Genomic DNA, 11,944 nt, shown 5'->3' with positions numbered 1-11,944 from the left:
GGGAGTATCGTTTGTGGAGCAGCGCTGAAAGTCAGAGGTAGGAGGTGGAGTGGCTTCGTCTTGCACGGAGCTTCGATGGAGATGTCAAGTCATGCCTGGCCGACAGGTGACTACGCTTTGTCATGCCTGACCGGTAGGTGCTACGCACGACAGATCTTCCAAAGACTTCAAGTTGTGTCGGCTGGTGGTACTTGGCGGCATTTGGTGCTGAGGTGTACCAGCGGCGACCGCGACGTGCTAAGCAGTTCGCGCGTAGGGAGGTGGTGATGTTAGGCGCCATAGTGGTGTCGACGGCAGCTAGACTGGGCAAGGATGATGCGTCAGTACAACTCTGAAGATGGAGTGGTGGCAGTTGGCGGTGGCGGCTTCTGAGAGCGCGTCGGACCGGTGTGTGCCCCATACCCAGCAAGTGGCTTGGTTGGGGCCTCAGGTCTTAGATGTTAGGCTTGACTGCGTGGTCTATGGTATTAGGCCCGAACTATCAGCATTCCTTCATCAACTGGATATGAGTAGCGACAGATGTTGCTTAGACGGTGGCTTCAGACTTACTGTTGTATTTCTTTGTACGGTTTTTTATGAATAATTAATAAAGTGGCTGCATGCATCGCCCAGATGCAGAGGCCGAGGTCTTCCTCCTTTAAAAAAACAATGGCGACTACGGCTCCAGGGCATCGGTCCTTTGAGTCACGCACACGAAGACTTTCTGGCAGTCAACAACAATGTTAGCCCAGGTCCGGTATGGAAGCAGTGACAATGGTTAGAGGTAGTGGTCGTTTGGTGATCCAAAAATTTCGATGTAATTTTAATTAATTATCTTCCGGTGAATTTTTTATATTTTACAAATATCTATTCTTTCTGAAGGGAAAAGAAAAGATCAAGGCCTACTCTGCACTGGGGGACTGCCCACTGCACATTAGGCTAGTTATAGTGGGGGTAACTTAGCAAGTAACACAGTGCAGTCCAAAATGAGTTTGCTTATGTGGCATGTATTTAATGAGAAAAGATGTGTTTAAAGTCCCAACATAATATGTTACTGTAACCCAACGCTTCCTAAAAGAAGATGAGCCTACAAGTTAATAAATGAATTCAACTATAACATTACTATTATGTTTCTTTTTGCACTATAAAGATAATAATTTAGATTAATATCATATGCATAACAGACTGGTATAGTAGAGTTACTGCCCGCTGTGACGAGCGTCAGCCGCGTCGAGCAACAGGATGCGTCCAACGGTAAAAAAGCCGCGTCGAGCAACAGGATGCGTCCAACGGTACATTCAGGCGAAGAAGAGAATGTGTTACCGCGCTTTTCCGCCTTCGTGCTGAGCTTACGGTTTTCCCCCTACCATGCGTCCCCCGCTCCTCCCCCGCGCCGCCTCCGCCGTGCCTCCTCGCCGCCAGCGCACCGTCAGGCCGCCGATGCCGTCCTCCCCTGCCCTCCTCTCCTCCACCCCACCGCCGGCCGCACCCACAGAAACCCCCAAGCCCGAGACCACCCACCAGCACCCTCCCCCCGCCCGCCGCCGCCTAACCCTCGCCGGCGAGGAGTGGCACCCGCTCCCCCTCTCCCTCGCCGAGCTCTCCCTCCCGCTCACCCTCCCCACCGGCCAGACCTTCCTCTGGCGCCGCACCTCGCTCTCCCCGCTCCGATTCACCGCTGCCGTGGGCCCGCACCTCGTCTCCCTCTCCCACCTCTCCGACGACGACCGCCTCGCCTTCCTCCTCCACAACGGCGACCCCGCCTCCCCCTCCGTAGCCACCGCCCGGGCCGCGCTGTGCGACTATCTGAACGCGGCCGTCCCCCTCACCGACCTCTGGGTCCGGTTCACCGCCGCCGATGCGCGCTTCGCGGAGGTCGCGGCACGGCTCGGCGGCGGTGGCGCACGGGTGCTCAGGCAGGACCCGGTCGAGTGTCTGTTCCAGTTCCTCTGCTCCTCCAACAACAACATCGCGCGGATCGAGAAGATGGTCTGGACGCTGGCCGGATACGGGGAGCGGCTCGGAGAGGTCGGCGGCTTCGTCTTCCACCGGTTCCCCACTGTCGAGCGGCTCGCGCAGGTGTCCGAGCAGGAGCTTCGGGAGGCTGGGTTTGGGTACAGGTCCGTCAGTTCCTGCCTCGTGTGTACTGTATCTATCTTCTTAGTTATATACGGAGTACAATTTATGCTACGCTCTAAGCATTGGCAGTCTTTTTGTGTTGAATTCAGCACAGCTAGTCTGGTTTTGTTGTAGCGTCATTGTCTTGAGATGAACTAATTGTTATTTCAGCTTGTGTTGTGTGGCACATGGTTCCATCTACTTGCTGTTAATTCAGTTATAGGTAGTCCTTAATGTACTCTGTTTAGCATCCAGATATGTCCACCTGTCGTGTTTGTTGAGAAATGAAAATCCTGTGCTATGGGTGGCCATATCAGGGGGCTGATTATTCAATAATTCAAGCGATGAGCAGTTGTATTCTTGTTTAGTGATGATGGTATTGATATCCTACTTCCTACTGTCTTACATGTATGAATGTACTGAAGAATCTCAGTATCACATTTGTCTAATTGTGTGCATAAATTTCAACTGTGGAAAAACAACCTCACACATACAATTACTGATTTTGGATAGATTGTCTGAATCATATCTCAGTTATGAGTATCTGTAGTTCATGCAGCATTACTAGATACTTACACTAAACTGATTTGAGAAAATGTTTCTGTTCCTACGAATGAGCAGGGCAAAGTATGTTGTTGGCACTGCTAAAGAATTGATGGCCAAGCCTGGTGGAGGCGCAAAATGGCTTGCCTTGCTGCGTGACAGGGAACTTCCGGAGGTAATTGAGGGTCTTTGTACGCTGCCAGGTGTTGGTCCAAAAGTTGCAGCCTGCATCGCTCTGTTCTCTCTTGATAAGAATCAGGCTATTCCTGTTGACACACATGTCTGGAAGGTATGCTTTGTCTGGTTAACCATTGTATTCTTGCTGTAAAAATGGCTTAATCTGATGTTCCTTTCCACCTACTCTTTGTCCATTCTCACAAAATTCGGTGGTTTTGATGGGCTGGTTTTAGTTATGATAGTCCGTTTCTGTTGGTTAGCAACAAGTTGAAGGCTTCACCTAGATGAAGTGTAAGAGTTTGGACCATGGTAACATGTTATGCATTTCCTAAGCTGATCATGCTTAAATTTCATGGGGTGATGGATGTACCAATACCAAATTGTTATGTTGTTGGGAAATAAAATTTTCATCCTTTGAAATGGGTGAAGTAACCAATCGCCACTGAAATTTATACAAAATGAAAGTTCTGTTCAGAAATGACAACAACTTGTGTGGTATCAAAAATACATTTGAACCTTGAGGATGCAGTGTCAAGAAAGATTCTCTGGATGATCTGAAAGCCTATTTTGTTTGAGTCTTCAAACCCTAACCATGTGGATTTTACACAGGTTGCTACACAATATATGTTGCCTGAGCTAGCTGGCAAGAGCCTGACTCCAAAACTGAGCATTGTTGTTGCCGATGCATTTGTAGCCAAATTTGGCGAGTATGCTGGTTGGGCGCAGAATGTTCTCTTTATTGGCCAGCTACCTGCTAAAAAACTTGTGGCCACCGAAGTTACCAGTGACACCGCGAAACCTACCAAGAGGAAACGTGCGAAGAAGATGGTTGAAATACAGGCATGAGAGAGCATGGATAGCAACTGTAGCAAGGTTTGCCTTCTTTTCTCGTTGTCTTTTGGGACCATGATGTTCGTTCACTAATTTTTGTATTGTGTATTAGCTTTTGCAGGAAAATGTTGGAGAATGTCAGAGCAGGTCAGCGGATTGATTACCCGAAATCCTGTTGAAACGAAGTGCTGGAAAATGTTTTGAACCACCCAACGCTATCCTCTGAAAATGATGGCAACTTTCTTTTGGTAGAATTCGTTGGAAGGTTCTTTTTTCTTTCCAAGTAGAGTAATCATTAGTACTTGAGCAAAGTAACATTTGACATTCCATTCACATCTTCTGATGACAGATAGCATGAGTAGTCATCCCCATCTTAATTTTGGAAGAGGAAGGCTATCTTAGTGTATGATTGGCCTACCGCGTCCTATATAAAAGGGAGGTGTAGAGGCTATTATTATATTGTTAGCCAAATGGCGGTGAGGAATTTTGAACACTTGTGTTGTAAATCATGTAGTTTCCCTCGAAAACTGATCTCCATTCATGTACTTGATTCAACATGGTTTAACATGCTGAATATGTTCATAGATAATGGGAGAGATATCTCTGAATCTGATCAGAACGAGAGTTCATATTCAATTTGATTTGTGAATATGCTGATATGTTCAGGTGTGTATGATTTTGATCAGCGCCCAATTTGAATTATGTTGTTCTATCCTCTCCCAAACAACGATTACGGTTCCTTTGGTTCAACGAGTGCGGGAGATTCCTTCATTTTGCCCCTTTCCTCTCCCCTCCCCAAGGCCGGCGGCAGCCTGGAGACGACGGTGTGGGAGCTCGTCGAACAATAATACTAGGGAGTAGCAAACTTAAAATATCTCACTACCTTTCAAGCAAAAGACAATAATAGCAAACTTTCAAATATTGAAGCAACAATCAAAGTCTAAACTATGTCATGAATTAAAAAAAATATGGTTTGTGATAATAAATATTTCTTGGGTAATGAAAATCTGAGGACAACAAGTGGTAGAGATGGATATTTAAAACGGAAATTTTAGTGTTGAGGGCATTTACCAAAATACGACTCGACGCATCTCTTCTCTACTTACTCATCTCGCCTCCTCAGTTCCCGAATCAAAAAAAAAGTGTCGAATTCATGCTCTATGGTATGATTTATATAGATGTATACACAGACGAGTGTACGTAGCAGAATTGTGACACCATGTGCCATCATTACCTTATATAATGACGGTGACTGGAGTTGTAGGTGTTGAGTGGTTCCGCTTGCGTTGATGTTTGCATGGCTCACAAGTTTCTTGTGCATTATCCCCTTCCTTCTATAAAAATATGGTACACCACTTGAATTATGGCTTGAGAAAATATTATTTGTCAGATAATAAGCCACGATCTGGTATTGCAACATGGAATAGCTAGATCGTCATTAAAACTAGAATAAGATGCCACATTGGGCTAGAAGTCTTAAGTAGGATTCACAACTTTATTTATTATTACATCTCTTAGCACTTGAGCTCAAGCTAGCCATACTAGATAGATGGTCATACAAGTATTCAGGAAATACAAAGCTTTAGATTATATGATGCCCATTAATTCCAGCCCCCACATGTGCCTTCTAGGTCATATTCCGCAATTCACCATATGTGTAGTTGTAGTAGTCCTCGCCTGGGTACCCTTCTCCTCACCTATTCAAATTCACTAATATGGTTTGCTCTAAGTGAGAGGGGATTAATATCAAGAAACAACAATAATAATACTTTTTCAAGATATGTAAAGACTATTTACATGTTCAAAAAAAATAGTAATCCAGAATTATTCTTGTGAGAACATGTACTAGATATATCCAATGGGCCAAAACATAATACACATATTAAGAAAATGACATATTGTTTTTGATGAAAAAACTAAATGATATTTGAATTGATTATTACTATCAAGATATATCTGTGAAGAAAAATGTTGAATGAAAAAGATATCAGGCTTTAAACTTCCAAATGTACCTACCGTAATACTATTTTAGAAATTAGAGATCAACTAGTTTCCAACTGCTAGAAAAGTCATGCGAAAAGATCAACTAAGAGACAACAATAGTTATGGTTCTTCCCCTTTTCTAGTTCAAGTGTTGCCGAGTATAAGAAATTACATCACCATAAGATCACCACACAGACTAAGAAACTAAAAGTAACTAGAATGAATGTCAACGAATAAAAATTAATTGTATTACTGTAGTTTGTGCAATGTAGATAGTGAGGTATTACCGTATAGAAATTTCTATAGGGATAAATGACTGAGTGACATAGATTAATTCTCATAGAAATATCTTTGATTTGCATAGAATCAAGTTGGAGCATGAACATGCCACTCATAGTAGACAGAACAATCACATTTGCTTCCTCATCATACCCCACCAAAAATATCCACATGTGACCACTAGGCATTGTCTGCGGAAACAACCCATCCAGTGGAGCAATTTTCTTCAGCAACACCCATCCAGCAACACCATCACAGTTGGATTTCCTCTCCCATAATTTAATTGTAAGTTCTGACACAATGGCCATACCAAGTCCATTATCCTCTATCCGTAAGAGATGATAAGAAAGCTCGACATGTCCATTATGTGTGTCTGCTGGCTTCTCAATCAGACCAAGACTCTGCCTTTCAAAATCATGCACAAGGACTTCACCTCCAACAAGCAACCAGTAAAGTACATTTCCAATCAGAATGCTGGGTCTCAAAGGAGAAATTACTTTCTTGGTCACCACAGAGACAATATCTCCCCATACACCAGATATCGATTCGTAGACGCAAGTTGAAGCATCTGTGTCTCTGTTGAAGATCAAGACCAATTTGAACGGGCTCGAGAAGCAATCACCGTGCACATGACCATCTTCGACATTAGTGCACAACACAGTGGCATTCCAACACTTCCATTTGTCACCATTGAGCCCTGATGGCATTGTCAAATGGTTGTGTTGTTGACCATTGAGTGGATCCCACACAATCAAACCCGTTGGCATGGGGGAATGTAGTGACATTTCGAATAGGACAGCGAGGCCATGGCGGCATCCCATGAAGCGCAACTCCTTGAACGGGTTGTGGCTGTGCGGCACGAGAAAGCGACCAGCAGGGATGCAGTCAAGCGAGTCAAGGACAGAAGTGAAGACAGTCGCTTTACTGATTAAACACCTTGCAAAGAAGCCAAGCAGAGGTGGTTTCCGGTGATGCTTGCGAAAGCGGCAGAGAAACTTGTGGTTGGAAAGGATGTTACGCCGGCATGGGCAAACAAGGGAGGCGCGCGGGAGGGAGGATGGTTGTGGAGGGAGGCGGAGGAGGATCTCCTGGAGAAGGTCCTCATCATCGAGCGGTAGCACCGACGAGGAAGCGAGGCGGCTCAGAATCGAGTCAGAAATCCCCTCAGTCAATTTGGATCTAGGGTTCCTAAAATTAAAGAGAAGAAGTGAATCATCAATAAACAAAACTGAAATTGGGGAAGTTGGATCTCAGGGAGAAGGTAGGAAAAATCAGGGGCACTCACCTTTTCTCATGGAGGAGATGCGCCATAGGGTCACTAGGAGGGGCGAATGTCGGTGACTGCTTGGTAGAGTCAGTGGAGAGATGCACGCGCTGAGAGGGAGGGGGAGGGAGAGAGAGAGATGATACCAAAATATCGGCATATTGCGAATACACCTTTTTTAGTAGGCCAAACTTTTTGAGATAGAACTAGTGGATTAGTGTGTGGGAGTGACCTAATCCGGTGGAGGTTTTATTTCGACTATACGCCATGTTGCGCCATGAAGCATGCGCATTAAATTGAAATTTATTAGCTTAGCAATGCCTTCCTTTCTTATCCATTGTTTTATTTTAAAATTCTAATGTGAGGAACATTGTTTCTACAAATGGTTGAATACATTTTTTATGTGGTAGATAATGGAGAGAGATAGCTCTGGCTGAATCTGGTTGGAACGAGAGTTGATTTTTTGATTTGTAAATATATTTGTTGGTACATCCTACCATACCTTTGCTTTGATGCACATAAACTGATTTAGTCCTGTGTGCCTCCTAGGCAACTCGGGTAGCAATGGTGCACCGCCCAATACTACTGTCCTTCAGGACGCCTCCCCTCCCCGTTGTCGACTGGCCTTGTGTTGACCTACAAGATGGGAAATGACATGATCTTGGGATGGTTTCGAGAATGAAAAACCACTCTGGAAAGGAAGAAGAGGTCATCTTCTCCGGTTTTCAGATTACAGAGCCACAGAAAAAGAAATCCAAAGCAAAATCCACAGAAAATCAAAAGAAAAAGAAAGAGCCAAAATCCAGGGTGTTACAAACCTCCCCCCTTAAAGAAATCTCATCCTCGAGATTTTGTTGCTCACGGGACAAGCATGAATATTCTGACTTAAGGAAACCGTCTCCAACTTGGGTGTCATTTTTTCCTTTCTATGATGCTCCCACTGAATTTCATATGACCGACGGCCTTGCTCTGGGGTGATTTGCTTCACTGTATCCTCATTCTGACAGGTATTGCCTCACATGTTCATGCTTACATTGGCTCCAATTTTCTTTCATATCTGTCATCTTAGCTGAAAGAACATGCGGTGCCCCCATGTTTGGTTTTGGTAATTGATGACAATCTCTATGGACTAATGGTTGCCTTGAGTTATATTTGAAGCTTTTGTCCATAGGCTTTTCTTGGAGTACATGTGTTGGTTTCAAGGAGAGTTTGTGTCGACCAAGGTGCTATTCAAGGAATTATCCAAAGATTAGTCATGTGAGTGTTGAGCTTATTACAAGCATGTCTTGAAGAAGAAGATTGTGTGATCATTCATGTCTACCTTCAAGACATCATCCAAATGAAGAGAATTGGAAAGCTTCAAGGTTGATCAAGATTAAGTCAAGAATAAATCAAGTTGATCAACACACAAAGTATACAAGATGTACCGAGGGATCAAGTGATCCCATGGTATGGTAAGCATTGTCCATTACGCTTTGTTTGCTAACACATGGTTTTTGTGAGAGTTCTTTGTGGGGTTAGGTTGTGATGTGCAAGTTCAAGTGGAGCATCATGAAGAGATCAAATGCTTGAAGCTTGCCGTCCATTACGGTAACAATGGATTTATGAAGATATGCCGAAGAGTGGCTCACCCATAGTGGAGTATGGGGGAGCAATCAACTAGTCTTCATCGAGCCAACACAATCAAGAAAGATGGTCCAACTTGAGGACGTCAAGATCGTCATCATCTAGCTCAAGTGGACTATGTGCAAGACAAAGGTTTGCCCTTGATAGGTTTTCTATTTTACCGGTCTCATAGTGGTAGTTGGGAGACCGGGTTATAGGATCGATTGTCGTACTATCAAGGGGGGCTCTCGATGAGTAGCTTGATCGTATCGTTCGTAGAGAGCTCAAACCATTGCATCCATGCATCATCTTTCTTGGTTCTTGTTTGGTTCTCTTTGAGAGTTTTGGAGCTTATGGTCATCTTGATGACAAGCTCGAGTTCATCGAAAACGGAGTTCACTTGCATATTCTATGATGTTTTCGATGTTGGAGGTTATGCCCGTTTCTTCTCTATTGGAGGTCTCACTCCTCCATTTGTTAGGCATACCTCCCCTGCCTCTTCTTTCTATAAGCTTGAGTTTGCTCAATTCGGAGCTCTTTTGTAGAAGTTATGACAGTTCTGGTGTAACGCCCCAAGACCGATGTGCCAGGTGTCTTCCAGTTATTCGCTGTTGTTGCCTTGTCATTGCTTGCGTGTCATACATCTCATATCATGTCATCATGTGCATTTCATTTGCATACATGTTCATATCATGCATCCGAGCATTTTTCCCGTTGTTCGTTTTGCAATCCGGCACTCCTATGTCCTCCGGTGTTCCTTTCTACCTCTTTTCATGTGCGGGTGTTAAACGTTTTCGGATTGGACCGAGACTTGTACTGCGGCCTTGGTTTACTACCGGTAGACCGCCTGTCAAGTTTCGTGCCATTTGGACTTCGTTTGATACTCCAACGGTTAATCGAGGGACCGAAAAGGCCTCGTGTGTGTTGCAGCCCAACACCCCTCCCAAGTGGCCCAAAACCCACCTAAACCCCTTCCATCATCTAGGTCGTTCGATCACGATCGCGTGGCCGCAAACCGTGCTCAATTTGGAGCCTCCTAGTTCCCTCTACCTATAAAAAGGCCTCTGTCCCCGAAATTTCGGACAAACCCTAGATCAAATTCTCTCCCCGCCGCCGGACAAATCCTCCCCGCCGCCGAACATGTCCGCCGCCGCCCTCCAACCAATCCGCCACCACCACGTGTCGCCCGCGCCTCCTCTCTCTCCTCCCCGCCGCCGCGGCCCACCGGGCCCGAGGCCGGCCCGCCCGCGCCGTGACCGGGCCCTGAGCCGGCCGGCGCCTCCGCGCCCGACCCCGTGTCGACCCGCCGCCTCAGCTTTCGCCTCCCGCTCGCCGCCGCCAACCTCCGCCTCCGTCGGCGACCGGCCCTGCCGCGGGTGCGGCCCCGCCTCCCTCACCGAAGCTGCAGCTCTGCGCCGCCGCCTCCGAGCGTCGTCGCCCGCCCCGACCCCGGCGGCCATGGATCCGACCGGGATGGAGCCCGCGCCCCCTGATCCGGCGCCCACGGACCTTGCCGGCCTCTTCCTCAGCTCCGACCACCTCCTCGCGTCCTTCTCCGGCGAACTTCGATCCACGTGCCCCGAAACCCTAGATCTGTTTTCGGGAGGTGATATCTTCGTCTAAGCCCCAGTAATTTTATGCATATTTCAACGCATCATAACTTCATCACCGTTGCTCCGATTCATGCGTGTAGTATATCAAAATGTTCGTCTCGACGAGCACATCATTTCATCTTATTGCATCATTTTCATTTGAGCTCATCTTGATGCCCTAAATATTGTTGGAAGAGGGCTATGTGATGATAGTTTCAGATCTGTTTCAGCAAATGCACTTTTGTCATTTTTGTCATGATTAATGTGTGCATGCTATGATCTTGAGCTCTACATGTGTTTTGTAGAATGCCATGCCATCTTTACAGGGGAATGCCATGTATTTTTGTGATCTTTGTGGTGACTAGCACAAGCATGCAAAGTAGCTTACTCGATGATGCTGATTTCAGGGACTTAGAATTTCACTAAGTTCTTGCCCTGTCATTATTTTTATGCCATATGTTCATGTTGTTTCCTAGTGATCCGTGCCTCTTTTGAGCATGATCAGTAAGGATGTTTTGTAGATATTGTGGTGCTCTATCCATCCATGTCTTTGTTTGCATTTATGGAGCACCCTAGCTTGAGTCAATCGAGCTCTACTTTTGCTATAAAATGTTCCTGGCAGATTGTTAACATGTTTAGCGCTTTTGCCGAGCTTGTTGTTGTTGATTCGTGCATGCTATCTTGTTGTTCTTGCCATGTCTAGCTTCTATGTCATGTCTATTTGCTGGGTGTATGCTTAGTTTGTCATGCAATGCCTAGTAGTGAGTGCATCGAGCTCGTAAACATGCCTACTTGATATCTGTTTTGCCATGCTCCAGTTTTCACTAAGTCTGAATTTGTTTATGTTTTTGCTATGTTCACATGCTTGCAATTGTATTTTCTTATCCCTTTTGGCTCATGGTCACTAAGGGACTTTTGTTGTATGCTTTGAGTAGCTTCATACCATGCCTTGCTTTGCCATGATATGTTCCTGTAGCATGTAGTTATCGTGCTCTAAACATTGCTTCCTGATGATAAATTCTTGACTCGTGTTATTTTCTCTAAGTCTGTAACATGTTATCATTTGCATTTTTGCCATGCTTGTTTGAACCTGTTAATGAGTGATTTAGCCGTGTCTCAGTGTTCATCTTTTGTCTAGAATCTTGAGTGGATCCCTGCCATGTATTTTGTTGCCATGTTTGAGTGCAGTAGCTTAATTATCTTGATGCATTTAGAAGGCTACTTGCTGTTAATCGCAGACCGGTGCCATATTTGTTTTGCTTGCCATTTCCAAACCGTGCATCCGATTCCGGTGATCTTTATATCGATTTCGACCAAAATCAACTCCTCTTTCCAGTGACACTCTTGGATTTCCAAGTTGAGGCCAGGTTCAATCATTCCTTTCCAAATCATGCATATGCACCGCATCCCGCATATCATGCCATGTTCATGTGTTGGTTGTTTACTATGTTGTGTGCTTCTTTCCGGTGTTGCTTCTTCAGGTTGGTTCCGATAACATCGCATTTGTGAGGAACCGTTCGACTACGTCCGTTTGTCTTCTTCATGGACTCATTCTTCTTCCTTGCGGGATCTC

General features: G+C 45.3%; 2 protein-coding genes across 5 annotated transcripts; one reads left to right on the top strand and one right to left on the bottom strand.

Moving 5' to 3' along the window:
* Nucleotides 1-1,275: 1,275 nt before the first annotated feature.
* On the top strand, nucleotides 1,276-4,341 carry OGG1 (8-oxoguanine-DNA glycosylase 1). Of its 4 annotated transcripts, none has more exons than XR_007298004.2 (5): nucleotides 1,276-2,099; nucleotides 2,719-2,929; nucleotides 3,427-3,690; nucleotides 3,770-3,896; nucleotides 3,998-4,341. XR_007298004.2 is itself a non-coding variant. In XM_048705787.2 (4 exons), the coding sequence occupies exons 1-3, from the start codon at nucleotides 1,348-1,350 to the stop codon at nucleotides 3,661-3,663; spliced, it is 1,200 nt and encodes a 399-aa protein (XP_048561744.1). In that variant the 5' UTR covers nucleotides 1,276-1,347; the 3' UTR covers nucleotides 3,664-3,690; nucleotides 3,770-4,341. The 4 variants fall into 4 exon arrangements, 2 of the variants coding, with proteins under 2 accessions (XP_048561744.1, XP_048561743.1); XR_007298003.2 differs by having other exon boundaries at nucleotides 3,761-3,896; XM_048705787.2 differs by having other exon boundaries at nucleotides 3,770-4,341.
* A 560-nt stretch (nucleotides 4,342-4,901) lies between these two features.
* On the bottom strand, nucleotides 4,902-7,334 carry LOC125546605 (uncharacterized). Its single transcript, XM_087516589.1, has 3 exons — nucleotides 7,196-7,334; nucleotides 5,919-7,098; nucleotides 4,902-5,358 (listed from the first exon to the last, which is right to left on the bottom strand). The coding sequence occupies exons 1-3, from the start codon at nucleotides 7,219-7,221 to the stop codon at nucleotides 5,356-5,358; spliced, it is 1,209 nt and encodes a 402-aa protein (XP_087372715.1). The 5' UTR covers nucleotides 7,222-7,334; the 3' UTR covers nucleotides 4,902-5,355.
* Between the last annotated feature and the right edge of the window lie 4,610 nt (nucleotides 7,335-11,944).

Source organism: Triticum urartu, chromosome 3A (assembly GCF_056163025.1).
Source record: "Triticum urartu cultivar PI428250 chromosome 3A, HENAU_Tu73, whole genome shotgun sequence".
NCBI classification, from domain to species: domain Eukaryota; kingdom Viridiplantae; phylum Streptophyta; class Magnoliopsida; order Poales; family Poaceae; genus Triticum; species Triticum urartu.
Note: the sequence above shows the minus strand (reverse complement) of the source record. Positions and strands in the feature narration are given on the sequence as shown.